Source organism: Orcinus orca, chromosome 15 (genome assembly GCF_937001465.1).
Source record: "Orcinus orca chromosome 15, mOrcOrc1.1, whole genome shotgun sequence".
NCBI lineage: Eukaryota > Metazoa > Chordata > Mammalia > Artiodactyla > Delphinidae > Orcinus > Orcinus orca.
The window spans coordinates 68,534,147-68,556,657 of NC_064573.1; the positions used below are offsets into that span (position 1 = coordinate 68,534,147).

General features: G+C 38.9%; 1 protein-coding gene and 1 non-coding gene across 3 annotated transcripts in view; both read left to right on the forward strand.

Moving 5' to 3' along the window:
• PITPNB (phosphatidylinositol transfer protein beta) overlaps window positions 1-22,511 on the forward strand; it is a 62,008-nt gene that overhangs the window by 409 nt on the left and 39,088 nt on the right. For both annotated transcript variants that reach the window (XM_004283774.4, XM_004283773.3), the window contains exons 2-7: window positions 4,470-4,500; window positions 7,277-7,422; window positions 17,656-17,747; window positions 18,407-18,414; window positions 18,940-19,014; window positions 20,602-20,685. In XM_004283774.4, coding sequence (XP_004283822.1) covers window positions 4,470-4,500; window positions 7,277-7,422; window positions 17,656-17,747; window positions 18,407-18,414; window positions 18,940-19,014; window positions 20,602-20,685 — 436 coding nt within the window. The remainder of the gene's footprint in view (window positions 1-4,469; window positions 4,501-7,276; window positions 7,423-17,655; window positions 17,748-18,406; window positions 18,415-18,939; window positions 19,015-20,601; window positions 20,686-22,511) is intronic.
• LOC117198124 (small nucleolar RNA U109) lies at window positions 11,311-11,429 on the forward strand. Its single transcript, XR_004479070.1, has one exon. It is a non-coding gene; the product is annotated as a small nucleolar RNA U109 (small nucleolar RNA).

Sequence of the window (22,511 nt, forward strand, 5' to 3'; positions counted from 1 at the left end):
CGCGGCCGGGAGTTTCCGCTGGGACCCGCCTTCTCTCCCTAACCCCCTCACCCTAGTCTGAACCTGGGCCCATCCCCAGGCTCTCGGGTGGGACCCAGCCGAAGCCCAAGGGTGGGGGAGACGCGATGGGTCTGTGGGTTTTCGTCCGGGGTGGAGCCTGTCTGTAACCCGCGGGAGGTGGGCTTGCCAGGTAAAGGTAGCCCTGGTGTCGGGGCTGGAGGTGGGACGTAGGTGCCCTGAAGTTCATGCTGGAGTCGGGAGTCCGGAAAACATGCTCTTCACTGGGCAGTGAAGCTCTCCCTTCACGGGAGAGCCATCTTTCTGCTCTGAGTCTCAGTTTCTACATCTTTAAGATGGGGTGACACTCTGGGCTCCGTGTACTTCCCGGGGTTTAGATGAGGCGTTAACATGTGGTTGGTCAGATAAAAGGGTTTCCAGGTGCATCAGACCGGCGAAGTGGTTTTGTTGAAAAGTTATGGCATTTCCTACCGGCAGGGATTGTGAATATCACAGGAAATCTGGTTGGTAGGGAATGTTCAGCTGTCACAGCTGGTTCGTGTTGTCAGCATCCCTTGGGCAACTAGGGATTTCGAGTGTGGCCCGTTCTTGGGTTTTTCAAATGCTCTTTTGATTTTAAACTCTTAAAATTCTTGGCTTAATTTAGCTAACTCCGGACAGCTTATTTTTAGTGTTAGTTCTCAAACTTCTTTTAAAAAGTCACTCCTGTCGCTGCTTTGCTTAAAATCCTTCAGACTCCTTATCTCACTGAGAATAAAAGCCAATGCCTTTACTATAGCCTAGGAGGTCTTAACACTGTTTTGTGCTGTGATTTCAGTTACGTCCCTTCCCTTGTCCCTTCCAAGCTCACAAGTTTTCTTGCTGTTCCTCCACTACTCCAGGAAAAGTTCAGTTCGGGGCCTTTCTGCTTGCTGTTCCCTCTGCATAAAGAGCTCTTCCCTCATCTCACTAACTCACCTCCTTTCAGGTCTTTGCTTAAATATCACCTTAGGGAATCCCTCTCTGAAGATCTAATTGCACCCCCCCCCCATTTGGTGTTTGCCTTCCCTGCTTTATTGTTCTCCATAGCAGTTATCACCACTAACATGCAGCACAATGATTATTTTTTTTATTTTACTAGATGTGTTCTCTCACTGCATGTAAACTCCACGAATCTGTCTGTTTTGCTCACTCTCACATCCTCAGCTCATAGAATAGTCTCCAGCACATAGTAAGTGTTCAATAAATATTTGTTAAATAAATTAATGAAAAATTATAACTTTATTCAGTGACAGGGATCCTGAGAAAAGACACATTTTCAGTTAAAGCTTATTTATAGTATTGAACTTTGGATTTATAAAAATTTTTCTTCCAAGTCGTTTGTACAATGTATCATGCAAGTGTTATCTCATTTATTACTCTGAAGTTTTTGTAACTGATAAGTGGCAGATATTAAGACTTCTGGAGGAAATAAGACAGGAGGAAATTGACTTGGCCCAAGTCACATAGCAAGTGCATTGCAGAACTGATTTTAGGTCATAGATCTAGTCATTTTTCTTAGTTATTTCCTCCCTCCTAAAATGTGAATTAAGTGTTCAGTAGATCCCTTTGACAGTTATGTGAGTAGTATCAGGCTAAATCATGGAAAGAAATTCTCATTGGGAATTTGCATGCTGTGCTTTTTGTGAATCATTACTTTCTTTATAAAAATTTTAATGTGCCGAGGTAACAAGTGTTGAAATGTGTTCAAGGTGTAATACTTTTTCTGGAGGAGTTATACAATTACATTTCTTAATGTTCACTCCTCATGTATGTCTCCCCTAGACTTTTTTTTTCCTCCTAGAGTTTTTTTTTTTTTTTGGCTGAGGCGTGGCTTGTGGGATCTTAGTTCCCCAACCAGGAATTGAACCTGGTCCCTTGGCAGTAAAAGCATGGAGTACTAACCACTGGGCCGCTAGGGAATTCCCATTTTCCTCCTAGACTTTTTGAGGTCAGAGGCTGTTTCTTATTTTAAGTATTCCCGGTACCGCACAGCATCTAGTCTAGCACACTGTAAGAACTCAGTGTTTTTTAACAAAAAAAATGATTCTTCCTACTCACACGTCAACTTTCTAAAATTGTTTTTGGTCAGGAGCAATGAATAGGTCATTCCTATGTGAAGATGTTGGTAAACTGTAATATACTTTGGCAAATGTTTGCTGTCTTAAAAAATGCCATCTATTTTTGACATGAATTAAAAGGTTAGAAATAATTTTCTCAGGTTGGGGAGTTCCCTTCAGGTTGTTGCTTAAGCAATAGATGAAATTGCCATTAGTGTAAAAGTCCTGGTTTTAAAGAACTATTTGTAGTTCGATCTGGAAAATTATTTTAGAAGGATTTTCAGAGAAGTTTGAAAAATTTCAAATTGCTCTAAAAGTTGAACACTGCTTTTAGAATAATAATACAAAATCAAAGCCTGTTTCTTTTCTCTTTTACTTTTTCTTAAGCAAATCTTGAAGAAGTTACTTGACTCATCATTCATTCATAATGTCTTTATCAGTCATTTTCATTTTGTGAAGTAAGTTTCCCTGAAAGTGTTAGTATATAAAAATAGGGATCTTCCTACTAGTGAGTAGTTGTTAAAATTACTCAGCAGTGATTCTTTGGTTTTGTGAAACTTTAGGGAAGTCTTTAACTGTTTCCTTTCTGTTCTTTCCTTCCATTTCCTCTGCATCCCAGCATCCTCATTTGGACCTTTGTACATCCTTGCCCTGCCTCCCAAAAGATGGCTTTTTTTCACCTTCCTGCTTCTCAATGTTTTTAACCACCTACAGATGACGCCTTCAGGTTAGCTGTAGTTATGTCACTTACCTTTTGGAACAACCTTCCAGGATTCCTTGTTGTCTAATAAATTTAATAGATTTCTTCCCATTGTATTCCAGACCCTGATAATATGCTCCCAAACTGTATCTTTGTCTGTATCTCCCAAAATATGCTCCCAGCCTGTATCATAGTCTTCCCCCTGCCTCCGCCCTAGTTCATTTTCTGTTACTGAGACAGTGAGCAAGTTAGTGTGTACCCTGAGGAGACAGCTAAAATGATTAGGTTTGGAAGGATTTTGTATAACAAGTTTATTCTTGATGAGAATAAAAATTAGTAACCATTGTGACTTTGAGAATGTTCATTGTCTTTAGATGACCATTATCAGAAAGACAGAGTGATGAGTGACCCCCCAGTAGTCAAGGAGGAGGGAGTAACAGGAGACGTGTTTTACACGTGTTGGAGATTAAGGTGATGTGGGCTTTCAAGCATCGTTGTTTGAGGAGACTAAGGAGAGAGAAACAGGTGAAAAGTGAGCTGAAGAGAAGTTGGAATGAGGAAAACTACTGGGAATTTTCTGTAAAATGAAAATTGAGGTGAATGCCATGATATTTTTTTTTCTCTCCTCATAGTAGAAAGAGTTAAATAAGATTTTAAATGGCACTGCTATGGTAGCTTGATGGTTAGGAGGGAAAAGTCTAAGAATGACCAGGCCAAAAAAGAAAAAGTTGCTATCTTGGACACCAGCTATTATCATGAGACATTTGATATTCAGGGATGGCCTTGGTTTTCAGAGCTTATTGTGGAAATAAGTGTGAGGGTACTTCCCTATAAAAATCTGGAGATAAAATGCAAACGAACCCGTGTCTCCTGCATCGGCAGGCGGACTCTCAACCACTGTGCCACCAGGGAAGCCCTTTATTAGTTATTTTTAAATTATACAATGATATAAAATAATACATCATAGAATTCTTTTTTCAAATTCATCTTTAGGAGCATTATGCCTCTATACTGGTCCTTTTGTATGTACAGTAACAAACTCTTGGACAAGATCAAACACAGAAACCTTATATTGAAAAGGGGTTATATTTATAAAGTTCAATGTATTTTCCATGGTAAAGTTTTTTCTTACTAAGTCTAAAGGACCTTTTACTTGTTTTTCTAATAAAATTGAGGAATAATTGGGTAGTGGGGAACAATTTTTGGAGGCATTCATTCGTGAGATTCAAGACATGTATTCTGGGAGAAAGTATCATAAAAACAAAATGCATAATACATAGATGGAGAATGAAACCATACTTAAAGTTTCACAAGGACAACCTGACCAGGCAGTCTACAAATAATATATCCTGTACCCTGCAATGTTCAGTGATGAGTTTTCTCTTGTTCCTTTACTCCTCACAAGAATTTCTACAACTGCGTTTTTGGGGTCCTGGTATAATGAGGATGCTAAATGCAAGTGATTGTTGAGAGCCAGGAATGGGTAGTTTTATTTCCCCCATTTAAAAACTCTTATTTAGAGCTGTAGTCATTGCAAAGACCCTCTTCCATAAACAACATCTTGTACTAAGCTATCATTGGATTTAAAACGAAACCTCTTTAATCGTGGAGATCTGTGTTTTAAAGCCAACTATTTCATGTTTAACATATTTGTTATTCTTTTGTCTTTTTAGCCGTGTGGTTTTGCCATGTTCGGTTCAGGAGGTAAGTCTTGCTTACATAGTTTATTTTGATACGCTAATCTAAAGACATATTTTCATTGTATTCATTTACCTTTACTTTGCAGTTTATGTGACAGAGTGAATTATGATGTGTTAGAGATAATTAATTGTAAATGAATTTCTGTTAACACTGCCTTGTTTTGGAAGGATCTCAGAATGTAGATTAACTTCCTGTCTGGTGCAGGAGTTCTATCTACAGTATCCCAGAGAAAGAAGGTTCCAGCCTCAACTTAGGCACTTTAGGGTTAAGTCACTTGCTGCTTGGAGAAGCAGCCTACTTTACTGTTAAATATTTTAAACATTTGTCATTACTTTAAACCAAAATCTGCTTTCCTATAAAGTTTGCCTGTTGTTTACAGTTCCTTCCACTTGAGCAAAGAGAAGTAAGCCTGTTCTGTCTTGCACATGGTGACCTTTCAGGGTATTTTTTGGACAATTCTCTCTCCTCCTCCTGGCCCTTTTGTTCCATCTTTTCTGCGTGAGGTCACAAGGTTAAACATTCCCAGCACATTCATTTGGCCTAATATAATGTGATCTCCAGACTTACTCACAAGCTCGTCTCACCGCTCACTGCACGTGCTGTAGTTGTTGCTCCCAACTGAAAAAGTGTTCCCAACACAGTCTGACCACAGAACCGTGAGAGATCATTGTCTCCCTTGATCTGCACGGTACAGAAATGCATCACCTATTCAGAACTTGCATGTCCTGCAGTTGTAGCTCTCTGTAGTATAGCCAGGAATGAGGATAAAAGCAGAGACAGCTTCTGAGAAATCAAGATACGTGTAGGAAAACCCATAAAGGCCTTTGGGTCCTTCTGTAACTTGCGCACAGCTTGCACTCTTAGGTTATCTGGTTTTCCTAGAGCTGACACTCGATTAGAAGCAGTGAATTGGAAGTGGGACAAAACAAACTGATAACCTAAGATGTGACAGCTGACAGAAGGCAGACAGAAAAAAAATAAAATGCAGGAACTTAAAAGGAGTAGCTGTGTGTCACTGTTTCATGTAGACTTGAACATAGCCGCATGTACCTTAGTAGTGCCTGAGGTTTCTGTATTAAAGTGAATTAGAACACTCGAGACAAGCCAGGCACCCCTGTTCTTTACTTGTACAATTGTTTGAACTTGAATGTGGAAATTGACATTTGTTTCTGTTAAATTTTTCTTTTGGTTTCAGCTAGTTTCTGAGTCTTAGTATTGTCACCCAGAATAATCTCAGCTTTTTGTTATATTTGGACTTAATAAAACATGCCTCTTGTCTTTAAGTTATCCTTAAAAATGAGAATGAGAGCCTAGTAGCATGTGGCAAAATATCAGTCCATTAATAGCATATTTTTGGATACTGTTGTCCTTCCTGTGTAAGTTTTTGTTACTCTGTTCCTGACCAAGATCAAATTTACCCTCTGGCTTAGAGACATTTTAATCATGTTTTCAAAATATCACAGTGTTGAGAAGTATATTTTGAAGGACGTAAGGATTGTAGCATTACTGGACTAACCCTGGTGTTGTATCATGAAAACCAAAAGAAAAAAGCCCTTTCTGCAGTCTAAAATCTCTACAAAAACTTTTTTGATGCGTTTAAGAAATCTTTCCAAATTGAGTGTGTGTGTGTGTGTGTGTGTGTGTGTGTGTAAATTAACCTGCAAGATAGCATCATACTCCCATGGGCTTTTTAGATATGAATATTTACTAAGCTTACAACCACCCCTGTTTTTTTATTCCTCAAATAAAATGTTAGTTTTGAATTATTACTTTTGAGAGGTAGCTTTTCTTTGAAAATATGCTTAAAAAAGAAAAAAACCTTTCTTCAAGGCTGTCTTCATTGGAAGGAAGAAATTTAGCCAAATTTGTAGAGACTGGAGATAATGCCATGATTGAGTCACTAGAACAAATTAGAACACAAGAACTTTGCTTTTTATCATTTGTTGGAACTGTTAGAAACTCCAGATTGGCATAGAACAATACTGCCCACCTACAGGTATGGGTGAAGTCCACTGAGAATTCTCATTCACTTTAAAATGAAATAGAAACCACTATCAGCAATTTCTTGCCTTTTATGGTAATACTTGGATATTTATAAATACTTTAAAAACAGTTTCTGTTTACTAGAGAGCTTCACAATTAACTGTTCTGACCCTGGATACCCAGTACTGTTTGTGTTTAGGTGGGCAAGGGCCAAATCAGCCATGTCATATACATAAGCATGGAAAAGAACACCCCAGAGGTGTACTAAAATTTAGACTGTAATGGTTCTTTGTACTTGCAGGCTTTTATTGTTACACTGTATATTCCTCCTCATTATTGAGAACGGTATTCTGATTGCTCTGCTTTCTTATTTGGCGAAGTAACAATTATGTTCCTTCCATACCTTCTTTAGAAGTTTGTGAAACTAAATGAGGTATAATAGATATGAAAATGCTTTGGAAAATACAAATGTATATTTATTATTCAAAAAACTGAAACAAGTGTCAAGATGTCTTGATAAGTGGATAGTATATGTTAAAGCACCAGAATATTTGTAACCAACAGTTTTCTTAAATAATGGAAATCTTGTAAAATATTATAGTTTCTTGAAGCTGTATGATCATCTGGTGTTTGTCTCTCTAAACATATTGATTTCTGATTTGAGTCATGTTTTCATATAGAACACATGTGCTAAATGGTTTGGATGTGCTTTTCTATATCTACAATAAGATTTTGGCACAGGAAGTTCCTGCATTTATGCTGACTTATTGAAATTCTGTACTCTTTGATATTTCAGTATCAGGTTGGGCAGCTTTACTCTGTTGCAGAAGCCAGTAAGAATGAGACTGGTGGTGGAGAAGGAATTGAAGTCTTAAAGAATGAACCTTATGAAAAGGATGGAGAAAAGGGACAGTATACACACAAAATTTATCACCTGAAGAGGTAAGCAGGGTGTTCACATTTGGTGCTTAGTCATCATATTAAACAATCACGCTTTGACTACCCAGCCTACTTATTCAGTATGTAACTACCTAACTCACTAGTAGATGTGCTGAGGTGCTTTAAAAAATTGTAATGTGATCCCCCCCCAAAGAATTTTTTTTTCATTGTGCTAATATGTTGCATTTTAATTTTTTGAGAGTGTTTCTCCCCCCTTTATTAGTTTTTTTTTTTGCGGTACGCGGGCCTCTCACTGTTGTGGCCTCTCTCGTTGCGGAGCACAGGCTTCGGACGCGCAGGCTCAGCGGCCATGGCTCACGGGCCCAGCTACTCCACGGCATGTGGCATCTTCCTGGACTGGGGCACGAACCCGTGTCCCCTGCATCGGCAGGCGGACTCTCAACCACTGTGCCACCAGGGAAGCCCTTTATTAGTTATTTTTAAATTATACAGTGATCTGTCTGCTTATTAAACAATTCAAACAGAAGATTATAAATTAAAAACTTAGTCCCCATCTCACATCATCACACACCCATAACTCCAGAGAGAAACTAGAAACAGCCTAGAGTTTATCCTTACAGATCATTTTCTATACGTATTCAAATAAGTTTGTAAAAAACATAGAGGGCTTCCCTGGTGGCGCAGTGGTTGAGAATCTGCCTGCCAATGCAGGGGACACGGGTTCAAGCCCTGGTCTGGGAAGATCCCACAGGCTGCGGAGCAACTAGGCCCGTGAGCCACAACTACTGAGCCTGTGCGTCTGGAGCCTGTGCTCTGCAACAAGAGAGGCCGTGATAGTGAGAGGCCCGCGTACCGCAATGAAGAGTGGCCCCCGCTTGCCACAACTAGAGAAAGCCCTCGCACAGAAACGAAGACCCAACACAGCCAAAAATAAATAAATTAATTAATAAAAAACATAGAAATATGTCACTTGTATCATTTATTGTTTCCCACAGCAAATGGGATCATACCATACATATGGTTATGCACTTTGCATTAATTTTCATGCAGTGATATATCATGAGCATCCTTTCATGTTGTTATTATTTAATGCCCTTTCCATTCTTTTTAAAGCTGAGTAAAATTTTTTGGTGTGGACATAAGCATAGTTTACTTAACCATTCTCTGAATGGTAGGTTGATTTAGGTGTTTTAGGTATTTTTCTTTTTGTCTGTTACAGGTAGTATTTCTTTAAGTCTTTATGCCTTAGGTTACTATTTCTCTAGGAGAAATTCATTACAGTAGGATTGCTGGAAGTCCATGCTCCTTTAAAATTTTGATATTATTGCCAGATTGCCTTCCAAGAGTTTGAGAACATTTGTTTTCCCATATTTTTCTATCTTTTTAATTTTTGCCAATTTGATACACAAAAAAATAGCCCCTTGTTTAAATTTGCATTTCTTTATTAGTGAAGTTGAATGTCTTTTCATATTAATTTGGCCTTTTGAATTTCCTGTGTGACTTGACCCTTCAAATCCTTTGTTCATTGTTTTTATCTCTTTTGTTTGCAGAGGTTCTTTTGCACATTCTCCTAAATTTGGCAGTCTAATCTCTGTCTTTGGCATAAATATTTTAAAATAGAAAATGCATAGCAATATTTATCCAAGGGTGAAAGATCAGTAATGGTTTTTAAGCGTCTTTTTTTGTCAGTAGTGTCCCCAGTTTATCGAAGGAAGAGGGAATCTGCTCTGCTCTTGGCTTTCTTCTCTTCATGTTGATTAATGCCAGGGTTTTATAGAGGTTTTTAAAATTGCAGATAAGTTGTGATTATTAGTATTTTTCATATTTTCTCTGTTTGAGGCTATTGCTTCATTTATAATGACACATGAATATAAAGTGGGTCATCATTTTGTAGAACCTTAAATTTTACTTTTATTTTCGCTTAGAACAGCATTTCTTTGTTTCTGATGCATGTTTGAATGAAGGCAATAACTTTGATTAATCAGTTATCCATAAAGACTGTGTTATTCATGGTTTCTGTTAATTTGTTAGCACCTTAAACATATCTAAAAATGTGCCATTTGAGAGAATTTTAGCATTCTAGATGGTATAACCTATAATATTTATAGTATTGAATTTACTTACTTTACTTTACTTACTTTACTCAGCTTACTCAGCTTACTTTTCTAGCATTTTATATTTACTCATTAATTGAATTTTACCAAAAAAAAAAACTCCCTTTATTATAAACATTCAACTCTCTGGAGCATCTAAAATAAACCAAAAAGTTTGATATGTAAAATTTTCTGTTGGTCTGTGATGTCCATATACACTTGAAATAGATTCAAAATATCCTTCGTTTGAAAACTAAGAGTTGGAATATTGAGAAAATGTTTGATATATTATTACATGGAAAAGACCAGTTGCTAAATTTGTACATAAATAATATGTTGTATATAATTTTAAAAGTTAATCAGAAAAATGCCTAGAAAGAGATTCATTAAAATGTTAAGAATGTTTTTCCCTTGGTGGTGGAGTTATGGGTGATTTAAATTTATTTTACTCTTCTGTATTTTTGTTTAATGAGAAAGTAAAGAATGATAAATATTAATTTTGAAATATCTGATTTAGGTGACACTCCAGCCATACATAATGGATCTGTTAAGTTCAAGAGGGCTGTATAAATATGGTTAGTGCAAGAGATATTATTATTCTGGAGGGATTATTGGGATGAGGTTCGGAATTCCTTTCAGGCAATTAAATAAAGGAAAACCTTGGCTGTGGAGGCCACCCTCCCAGCACAGTCTGGCTTCTGGAGCTGCTTCTTCATTCCTAGAAGGAGCTGAAATCATTCCACAGTACCCTTTGGTTTCACCCTTTCATGCACTCCTTTAATCCTCATTGCAGTCCTGAGACATGGGCAGTATACACATTATACATAAGAAGGCACTAAGTTTCATATTTACTCGAAGTCACACAGGTAGTAAGTGGTGGGATGGAGACTGAGCCTGGATTCTGTGATTTCTAATCCCATGCTCTTTTGGTCACAAGTCACAGTCTCAAGGGCCTGCACTGATGAGCACAGGTGTCCCATGAGAAGGGCGAGATGGGGTCTGATCGGATGGTGAGGACTATTTGATGCTCATAGAAGGCTGGCCTTGTCACACTGAGATGGCAGTTCTGGATGGAAGCGTGGAGAGGCATGAGACAGGAAAGGGAAGAAGGAAAGAAGGTGGCAGTAATGGATCTCAGGCAGTGTGGCAGATAATAGCCACTCTGGTGGTAATGAAAAACAATAAAAAAGCTGTCTGTTAATAAAGACAAAACAGGGACCCACTGTCACTGTGGTCCCGTAGGGGAGGTCATGGAGCAAGGGCAATCAGATGTCCACGCTCAAAGTCATCAGTGTCATACTGAAGGCACAGTAGCCCCAGGATAACTTGTTATGGAAGGGTAAAGAATCGTTTAGCAGCAAGTGCTCAGGCCTTCCTGTGGAGGAAAGACCACAGACATGGCCCAGGGATGGCAGTACAGCCCCATCAGACTTCAGTGTCCTGCAAGGGCATCCATTCAGCATGCTGAAGACATACCCACAGTCCCTAGAGAGTTTTAGAGCTCTCTCTCCCTGAGGAAGTTAAATTTGTGTCCAGAAATATATGTTCCCTTTTCCAGGACTTATTCCATTGGGAAACCTATAGTGCTCTGTGCACTGTCACTGTATAGCATTGATAGACAGGCTTGCAGACTTGGCAAACCTTGCTGGGTAAGTTGGTTGGCTGAGGCTGCCAGCACCTTACTTTACATTTGGGACACTTGAATTCTGAGGTCTGCTTTACCAAGTGTTATCGAGGTCTCTGAATTCCCTGGTCAGTATGCTTTCCCATTTCAGCAAAAAACACTTCATGGTAAGATACACACACTTAATCTCAGCCAGGAGATTGAGAAACAATCTTGGTGAAGTATTAAAAAATTCAAAATTTAATACATCCATAACATGCTACGTTAAAGAAGGAGTTCTCAGGGCTACCAGCCTTACAGTAGAGGTTGAGTAGTATATTTTTCCTACATAAAAATAAAATAAATACAAAATTTAGTGATCATCGCAAGGGACATTTCAAATGTCTGGTTTCCCTGAGTCTCAGGTAATAGTCCTCTTATGGGATGATATTCTTTCCACTTCCTTTGATAACTTATAGTGAGTGTTCACCCATTGTGATTCTAAGCAGAGGATCTAGTACTTCCTGCGTTCTGGTCACTGTAAGTGCTCTAGGTGGGAGCTCATTCATTCCCCATGTCAACCTTTGCTAGTGAGGAAACTAGGTCCAGTAACTAAGATTTCAGTAGCTGGCTGATATGTCACTGCTGTTTGGTAGCAGAGATAGCCCAGGAACCCAGGAGGCGTTGTGGCTCCTCTTTATCGCTCTCTTTACTGCTGAGCCCTGTGGGAGGAAATTTTCCATTTCCTAAAGTGAAGTCCCAAAGAGTTTACAGAGAAATTTCTTCCAAGACCATGGATTTCACCACATCCCATTTTCTCCTAAGTCTTTAAAGTCGCCAGTCTTTATCCAAAATAAAGTTGAACTTAACAAGGTACTTACTCAAGATTACCCATGTATCTCCAATTGTTATAACTCTGTCCAAAGTAAAAACCCTTGGCTCTAAGCAAGCCCATCTCTTTATTGTCCTCGAGAAGTGACCTGTTCCGCCCCTGTCAGGTTGCTCATAACCTGCTTGGTTTCCTGAGCACAGCTCAGATCTGTCCCGTGCATTCCTTGACTACTTTCATTCATATTGATCCTTCTTCCTTAAACACCATCACTTTTTGTCACTTCTCCATTTGACACCTAATCAGGTATTTCTGTATGCATACATATTTGTCTTGTTGTATACCCCATTTGCCAAAAAAGTTTGAGGACGTTTCCTAAGGTTGTTTAATACACACTTAATAGTGGATGGTGGGGAGGTGAGACAGAATTTATTGGTTGAAGAATTTTGAAGCTGGTCAAGGAAATGTGGTGCAGCTTTTAAGATGGTATTTCAGAGAAAAACCTGCAGCTGTCCTGAGACCTCATACAGACACACTGACCAATCCTTTTGCTATTGTTTTCTCTTCCTTCTTGGGGAAAACCAGCATTACTGTTTTTTATTCCCCATAAGCATTATAATCTAGCCAACTTCATTCAGTCCTGGATGATGGAGAATTCATAAAGCTTTATCAGCTCCAAAATGGCCTCGTTCCTCAAAGGTCGAAGCAGAGGTTTTATTGAAAATCATTGTTTAAAAGTTTCATGTGGTTCAAGTTAAGAGCTCATTTTTGTAAGCAACGAGAGTCATTTGCCAGGAACTTAAGTTATGTTCGTGTTTAAAAATGAGAAGTTTAAATCATCTGAGAATGCAAAGGTTGATTACATATGATGTTTCACAGAGATATGAGCATCACTGAGTAAGTATAGTAAGAAATTAATAAATATCAGCCAAGTAGAGTAATTCGTTCTTTAGTCGAGAATTAGCTGTCAACACATAATTTTTTTCTCTGTATATAGGCCTGAGTCTTAAGATTTGAATAGTTCAAAGTTTTCTACATCAGGAGTGATCCTATTTCAGAAGAATGTCAGACATTTTCCAATGTAGTTTCTTCTTTATGGTATATTTCATTTCTCATTCCTACTTTCCTTTTGTTCTGTGAAAAATACTTCTTTCTCCTTTTGTTTTTTATAATTCTCTTGAATTTTAGAGTCTTGTTATACCTTCCAGAAGTTATTCAGTTTGTGTCTGGTGATTTTATTCCTTTCCCACAAATTGGGGAATTTTAAGTCAGTTTTTAATTTTTTCCCCCTTATATCTCTCCCTTTCTTCCATCTCTAGCACCACTGCGTTAATGCAAGCTCCATGTCTCTCAGACTTCTCCGGTTGCCTCCCTGCATTCATCTCTTGCTGTTCATTCTTTTGACTGTTATAAATAATGCTGCTATAAACATTTGTGTACAAGTTTCTCTGTGAACATATGTTTTCATTTCTCTTGGGTATGTACATACACATGTACATGTACCTACAATTGGAATTGCATACGGTAACTCCTCACTTTTTGAAGAAGTGTCAGACTTTTCCGAAGTGATTGTACCATCTTACATTCCCAATAACAGTGTATGAAGGCTCCATTTTCTCCACATCACTGCCAACACTTGTTATTTTTGGAATTTTTTTTTTAATGGCAGCCATAGTAATGGGCGTGAGGTAGTTTCTCATTGTAGTTTTGATTTGCATTTCCCTGCTGATTAATGATGTTGAGAATCTTCTCATATGCTTATTGATCATTTGTAGATCCTTGGAGAAATATCTGTTCAAATCTTTTACCCATTTTTAAACTGGGTTGGCTTTTTATTGTAAGAGTTCTTCATATATTCCGGATACTAGTCTCCTATCAGATACATGATTTGCAGTATTTTTCCCCCATTTGTGAGTTGTCTTTTTCATTTTCTTATATCCTTTGAGGCTTAAAAAGCTTCTAATTTTGACATTCAATTTATGTTTTTTTCTAAGAATTTTACACGTTCAGCTCTTTCATTTAGCTCTTTAATCCATTTTTAGTTAACTTTTGCTGCCGTCCATTCTTGCCCACTCCATTTAATTTTCCACACAAAGCCAGAATGATATTAAAACTTAAATCACATTGTGTCATTCCCCTCCTTAGAGCCTTCAGTAGCTTCCCATCATACAAAGAATAAAATCCAAACTCTTAGGCCTGTGAGAGGAGCCCCATGTGATCTGTCTGCACCCTGCCCACCTCATCATCCTTGTCTTGTATTCCTCTGTTCTTTGTTCACTACAGTCTCACCATGCTGGAGGTCTCCCGAGCGGCCCAAGCAGACCAGATCTTTTGCTATCTTAGGACCTTTGGTCATGCTGGTCCCTCTGCCTGCTCTGGTGTTCGCTGTCTCTTCATGTAGCTGGCCCTCTGCACCCTCCAGTCGCCACTGTAGTGTCACTTCCTCAGGGAGGCCTTTCTGAGTACCCTTGCCGCAGGTACTCACTTGCCCACTGCCATGTTCCTTAAAACTCATAGCCTTCAGGAAAGGTAATTTTCATTGTCATTTGTTGTTTGCTGGCCTGTTTTCTCTTTCCCTCCCTGGAAGGTGAGCTCTGGGTAAGAATTGTCCCTGTTTGTACACCATTATGTACATGGTGCCTGGCAAAATGGACAGGCAGTAAATACTTTAGTGGATGAATGAATGAGGTCTCCAGTGTCTTTAAGGTATATTTTAGTTGATTATAAAATGAAAGATTATTTATGACGAATTAATGTAGTCTTCAGATTCTTCCCCATGTTTTTCTACATTTTGATGTTTATCCACAGTAGGATGGAGAAGGATGGAAAAATGGAACTTTGAATGGTTTTGTTTGTTTTGTCTACAAGAAGATGTAAACATTTCATTGGAAAAAGTGCAGTTTGAAATGATTTGCCAAGGTATTATTTATCTCAGGAACAAGATTTTTTTAAAAAGCTCCTACATCAGAAGTTCAGTGTACACAATGGTCATTTATTATGTATCTTTTAAATCATATAAGCCCTTTGTTTTCTTCTGCAACTATGACGAAGTTGTCTTACTGCACAACAGATAGGTTCACAACCATTGGTATATTGAGGTTAGATCTTAATATTGATAACACAACTGATAAAACACTTCAGTTGAATTTTACCCTGAAGTTAAGTATTCTTATTTTGTATTCAGAGATGGGGTAGGGGAAGGGCTGTGTATTGGCAAAGTACCTTTGTGCATCTGGACATTATACTGTGGCTGACTCTTAAACTCTGAAATCGAGATGTGTTTACCTTGAGGTAAGCACTGTCATGCATGTTGGTTTATCATGAGGACAACATTTTGTGACTAGTTTGGGGGAATAAGAGGAGGAATGTCCTTTTTAATTTGTTTGTTTTTGAAGGTCTAGCTCTATTTTGTTAATTTGGTTAATATTTGTCCCTTTTCTGAGACTCTAAGCTTCCAACACAGAGTTTCCTGCATGTTAACTAAAGTGACTTCCTAAGTGATACTGAGGTGGAAAACAAGGTACGTGCTTTCAGTTGTGTACGAATGGCACACTTGACCTGCCTTGTTAGGAATATATTAAAGTTGCCATTAATGAAAATTCCTCTCCTTTAAAGTAGAAGTGAAATTCAGTTTTATTTTCTCCATTTATACATTTTCCCTAAATTTAGTCAGATTCATTGAGGAGAGATGTATGTTAATGTTCTCATGTTAAACGTAAAAAACCAGTAAATTTGAAACAAAACTAGCTCAAAGGTTTGGTCGTTTTTAACTAAGTCAAAACATAAAACGAATTGGAATTCGCATGGTAGAAAAAGCATGCTGGAAATAAGACAATAGGCATTTGGAAGCAAGACGATGAAACACTAAAACTTCCTTACAGATTTGGCTCATGCTGGCCGTCAGTAACTGACTGCCAATTTTCTTGTTTGTGTCAGCAAATTTTAAAACTTGATGAATATTAAGGTTTTTAGAATATTGGGCACTATAGGAATAAATAGAATAGTTCAGAGTATGTTTCTGAGCTGGTACACAGCTACTTTTCTCCTGCCTTTTTCTAAGTTGACCAAGTGAACCACTGATATAATCTGTTCGTCATTCTCTCAGATGACAGGTAATCTTGTAGCTAGTATTATAAAACATTCCCCATATGTATTATGTTATACCCTGATTAGACCTCTCCTACATTTAAAGGAGTTTTGGTTCCAGTTTTTTAGCAATGGAAGAAATAATTTGGACTGCTTAGAGATTCCTTGACTTTTAATGTGATATTATTTTCATGTATCCTGTCTTTTTTTGTTTTTTGTTTTGGTTGGAATACATTTATTTCATCTGTCTGTAAACAAGGCATTTAAGAGTTACGGCATTTTTTAAAATACATATTAAATCAGGTGAGTTAAACTGTAGGGAATTCCTAAACTGTACCGTTCTTGGTATTGCAGAGGCAAGGAAAGGACTGTCCACACTACTGTAGCTGTGCAGCTCTCTGGCTGGTGTGGAGTTCATTCCATCTACCTTGCTTAGTCTCCAAAATTCAACATAGGAATATCTTTGTTCAACTGCTCAATCTTACTATGGGGCTAGCAGTCCTCTCTGGGTCTCATGTATCTTTAGTTTGTTCTTTCTCTTAGTTTAGGAAATTAAGTTGTGCTTGAAAGTTGTCAGAAAGCAGCTCTGATGGAAAAAATATACGCAGGGCTTCAAGTTGGAGGATATCATTTTGACATACAGTTATTCAGCCACTTAAGTGCTGGTTACATGAAATAATGAATTAGTGCTTAACTCATAGTGTTATTGAGGGATTAAAGTGAAGAAAGGCACGTGAAAGCACCCAGCTGCATGTCAAATTATAATTAAAAAGCAGTAACCACTGTTTAGTGGGCTCTCACTGCACTGCACCATTGCTAAACACATTACAGATTCTGTCTGATGGAATCCTCTCAATAACCCTGCGGAGTAGATAGTATGAAGTCCGTTCAACACAGGAGGAAGTTAAGAGCGCCAAGTAATATGCCCTAGGTCACACAGCTTCTAAGCGGTGACGTTGGGATTTGAATCCAACCTGTGGAAAGCCTGTGCATGTAAAACTGCTTTCTGTACTGTAGGTACCGATCAGTAAAATGGTCATTTCATTTGTACTGCTTTGAAGACTGATAAAACTGATTTTCCATGTTTGTTAACCAGTTGTGTTTTCTGTTTGTGGTGTGTCTGTGGATGTCCTTTGCCCATTTATCTGTTGGAATCTTTCCTGATTATCTCATGAATTTGCAGAAACTCATCATGTATTAATTACATATTTAACCCATCTACTCTGACCATACTTGAGGCAGCAATTAACATTCATTTTCCAAGTCTACAAAATGTTATACTTGAACATATTTGAATATCTTACTCTGTACATGGATCCTTCACATTATCATTTTTCTTTAAGTTTATTCTGTAAAATGTATTAAAGGACTTTTATTCAGAGTCGTTATCTTATTTTGGCAACTATATACTGCATTAAGAAACAATGTGGTATAGTCTAAACTGCAGGAGAGAACTTCTGTGTTGTATTATGTGCAGGTTGAATAGCTTCAGTTAACCCTTAGATCTCATATTAGGGGAGTAGGTCAAAAGCCATAAGAAAGAATTGCTTCTATTTTAAAAAACAATAATTTTATATTTGAGTACTCTTTGAAGCAGTCTGATAGCAGCCAACGAAGAATTAATGGTGCTGTTGAAAATATATCCAGTATTTCTCTCCTCAAAGCAAAGTCCCTGCATTCGTGAGGATGATTGCTCCCGAGGGCTCCTTGGTGTTTCACGAGAAAGCCTGGAACGCATACCCCTACTGTAGAACAAGTAAGTCTGGTTCCCAGAAACCGTTTCACCCTTCTACCCTGCGGCTAATGAGGAAAGGGACTGCGGTGCCCGCGCCTTAGAGAAAGGTAACACGAAGCAAGGCCTTCTTTGGGTTGTCGGGGAGTCACTGCACGCACTGGCAGAGAGGCAGCTGGGCTGGGTCCCGCCCCCAGGCCCTAGTGAGGGACACGTGTTCATTCCCAGATGACAGGCACCTTGAGGTCCTCCGTTGACCAAGCAGGCTCCACGGGGAGCAAATAAAAGGAATACAGAAACCTTAAAGGTGATTCTCATGCACAAGTGTCATTTGATGTAGTTTCAACAGTATTTTACTTGTATTGCCACATAGTAGAGGAAGAATATGACGGACAGACTCCTCAAACAGTTTCCTGTTGTTTGCTAAGTTAGCCTTATAAACGATGTTTTGCTTTTGTGACATTATTCTTTTACCATTGTTTTAAAATTAGATTATTGATTCCACAATCTAAAGTATCCTATAGTGTCACTGTTTAGAAGTTGTGTTTTGCAGATATAAACCAAATGTTCTGTGTTGGCAGGTAGTTTAATCTTTGTGACATTAAATATTGTGACAATTTTGGCTCCAATTAATATTCTGACATTTTTCCCCTTTTGTCGCCTACCTGTTCGTTATGCCTCAGTTGTAACGGTGAGTAAAACTCTTTTTGTGTCACATACTCTTCATCTATAAACTTTGCTTTACATAGTAATATTTTCAACTATTTCTTGCTCTTTTCTTAAAACTGCCCACTGCTGCATGGCTGCTCCTCGGTGCTCCTGGCAGCAGCTCGCGCTCCACCTCGTGCTCCATTGTTAAGGGGCTCTTTCCAGCCTTGCCTCAAAACTCTCCCTATTCACTTTATTTTGCTTCTGCTACTTCCTTTGAATGCCAGATTCACTCGCCAAACCTCACAGCTTCTTTACTATTAGCCCTGTGTGCTGTATGACAAGCAGGGTTGTTTACATTATTTAAAAGCATGCAGCAATTGGTTGGCCTGACAAGTCTGTAAAAGTAGGCAGCTAATGGTTCTTTGTCACTTGAGGACCAGTGTTCCTATGTCAGTCTTCCTATAGAGTCAAAGCATGGATACTTGTGCTGGGGAAAGCTCCTGCAGACATGAGCCCCAAGAACCAGTGGAAGATCACTATCATTTTACTGTTGTGTTTTCTGCAGAATGAATATATGAAAGATGATTTCTTCATTAAAATTGAAACATGGCACAAACCAGACTTGGGAACATTAGAAAATGTAAGTTTTGACTCTGGGCTTTCAGTGTAGAAGGCCCTGGAAATGGGAATACTGTAGTCATTTTGTCATCACCAAAGTGATGCCACCTGCCTTAGATGAGCACCTGGCCACACCGGGGTGTGTGTCAGATTGCGGTGAGGCAAGCACACAGCCAGAAACAAACGGGCCTTCCTTGTCAGTCCCTTGCCCTGGTGTGTGAGTGGACTTTGGTGAGGTTGCTGTTTTTATCATCACTTGTCTTTTCCTGGGACAGGGAGAGCATAGATAAAAATTCACAGATAATTTTTTTCATCTTTTCATCTGTGTATTTGCCAGAGCTGCTCTGCATAGCAAAATTGATTGCTTTAATTTTCACCTCCATTCCATTTTGCTGGAATATGGGTTGATTTCAGAGAAATGGCCAAAAGGCAGGAGGGAGAAGGTACTTTGACTGATTTACAGAAATGTTGACAAGCTCCTGCCTTTTACAAATTGGTGCACATTTATCCCTAAAGTAAATTACCAAAAACTCAGTTAAGACTCAGTGTAGTCATTAACTTGTAAGGTTTGGCAGGGAACTTGGGAGGGCATCTGGTATAGGTTGATGCCCTGGCCCAGTGGTTCTCAAAGGTGTGATCTCTGGACCAGCAGCAGCATCTGGGAACTTGTTAGAAATGCAGACGGCTCAGGCCTCACTGTATACCCACTGAATCAGAATCTCTGGAAATGGGGTCCAGCAGTCTATTTTCTGGTGGGCATTCCAGTTTGAGAACTACCGTTCTAACCTTATGATATGCTGTTATGGGAAAGTAAGTTTATGGTAATTGTTGTAGATTCTTTTCTCCCTGTGGTTTAATGTTATTGGTGCCAATCAGTAGAACTTTAATGATAATTTGTAGTATTTGACTTGAGTTTTTCTTCGAGATGATCATTTGACTTTTCACGTTTTTTTTTTTACAGTAGCTCTAAAATTTAGTCGAAATGAGATATTTTGGTATGCTTTAGTCTGTATGATTTAATTTGCCATTTTTAGTTTTCAAATGGGCGTATCTTTGGCAGTTTTTAAACAGTTCTTTATGGGTTCATAGATGGAGTTTCAGAAATAAATGATTGAACAACATGAGGTATAGAGGAATTGACATCCTACTGAAACTGAATAGCTTTAGGATAATCAAATACAGGAGAGGATTTAGACCATACAGTGCAGCCTCTTAAAATGTAATTATAGTGTCACCTTCTGTTTGTCTAGGACTTAGAGGTTACAAGGACTTTGTCATGTACCATTTGGGTTAAACATAGGTCAGGTACATTTTTTGTATAAATCATCTCTAAGGGCTACCAGAAAATAATGGTGACAGATTTCTGTTAATTTGGCATTATCCCCTTCCCTCTCCCCCTCCCCCACCCCCACTTATTATTTGGGGTTACAGGGGTAAAAGATTTTGAGATCCCTCCAGCCTTCAGACAACTAATTTAATGAAATAGCAATTTGGATTTTTTTATTCCTCATAATGTACTCCGAGAGTCTAAAGATAAAAGATTATGTATGTAAGTGTAGTAGTTTTGCCTAACAGTTTGCTTTGTTTCCTTTCTCTTTGTCATATATAGGTACACGGTTTAGATCCGAACACATGGAAAACTGTTGAAGTTGTCCACATAGATATTGCAGATCGAAGTCAAGTTGAACCAGCAGTAAGTATGATGTACAACTTGATGACATTTTAACCTGTTGCCTTTTACATCTAAAAATTGTATGACCTACCTTTCTACACTGAAATAAGCCTGGAACTTAGGTCTGGGTCCAAAAAGAGATCAGAGCAGCAAAAGAGATCAGAGAATAAGAGAGAAGGTGATTTGTTTTTTCGTGTGGATTTCACCTTTGTACAAGTGATCCCTCTGAGAAATCCCAGTATACCCAGGATATACATAGGAGTTCGTTTTCATTGGGGGGGAAAAATAACATTATTTTACAAAAGAATTTTCTCTTGAGCTTCTTTAAATACTATGGGTCCCTTGTACATTTAAAGTCTGATTAAGAAAGCAAAAATTTAATTTACATACAAATTTTCAGTAATTCAGGGCTAAAGTTGTCATTTGTGGGAAATGGTTGATGGTAGAATATCCCAGTCTAACAGTTGTGTAGCTTTCTCTTTTGAGTCTTACTAGATGTAATTATTTGTACTCTAGACTTTTGACTTAATTAAAAAAAAATTTTTTTCCCAAAAAGTAAGGACCCTTAGTCCTCACCCCAACCCCAGCAATTAAGACCCTTGTTATTACTTTGCCCCAGTTTATAAATGTGAACTCAGTTCTTGTAGTGTGTGGGGTACAGTTGTGGATTTTTTACGTGCTAAAATAACCGGTGGCCCTCTTCCTGCTAGTCTGGAGAACTAAAACTTTGCAATAAGAGTGGCAGCCCTTGGTTTGTCATGGCAAAGCATGGCTCATTTGGTTAGGATCCCTTTCCATTTCATTTTTGTGCTTATTCCCTGAACTTGAGCAGTGTTGTAAGCTGAACAGAAATAACCCAGATAGTAAATGTCTGGTTTTGCCATTGAAATTGAAAGGTAAGCTTTCAAAAACAAAGGTTCGACCTTTTTTCAGAAATCACTGGGGTTGGGACTGCCAGCAGTGACCCTCTGCTAGGCCAGGTCCTGTTCTGTTTAGGGCCCCCTCCCCGATAAGAAGTGTGAGCACGGATAAGGGACTCTTGTCATAGAAATTCTTAAATTTTAGTCATGCTGTGATTTGAAGTTATTCTGTTTTAGTGATATTTCCACCTCTGAAGTTATATTGGACTTTTTTATCCTTAGAAATGAATGTATGTTCTGTTTTAAAAACAACATTCAGGTGTCTGTTTGGCCCCTTTATCTCTCTTTATCTCTCTTGGTATCTCTTCCAGCCATGAGTTCCTGTGTGTTAAAGAGTGTGGTGATAGGGTGAAAGATCACTGGGAGTGGGTCACTGATGGCTAGGTCAGGGTAGCTCAGATGCCTGGAGCAGCAGTGCTGCCCACCGGGATTGGGTGAAGGCACTCGGATCGTATTGCGGGTGTTTGACTAAGTTGTGCTGGCCAAGCAAAACGGTCCAGTCTTGTGGCTCAGAGGTTTGCATTCCACCTTGTTCTCCAGCAGAGCACAAGGCACCTTTGATTTTGCCGGGGGCACAAGAGTAGTTCTTTGTTCCTGTCCTCAGGCTAAAATGGGCTCCCAAACAATGTTTGCAGGCAACAGTGCAAGGGGAAAGAACAGTTCAGGCTGATTGTGCAAGAGCCCTGGAGGCCCTCATTCCCTTCCTTCCACCGCAGCCTCACCTCCAGAGAGGAGGGAAGGCACTGCTGGCCCGGGATGCATGATAGCAGCATTGCCACAGGGGCTCTGGCTGGAAGGCACCACAGTGCAGAGGCTCAGCAGGTGGCTCTCTTTTTGGAAGGATGTGTGTGTGGGGTGGGGGGGATAGATAGTGAGAGAGAATGGATTGGGCCCAGATGAGAGGGGTCTGCATTGTTGAGTCCATGG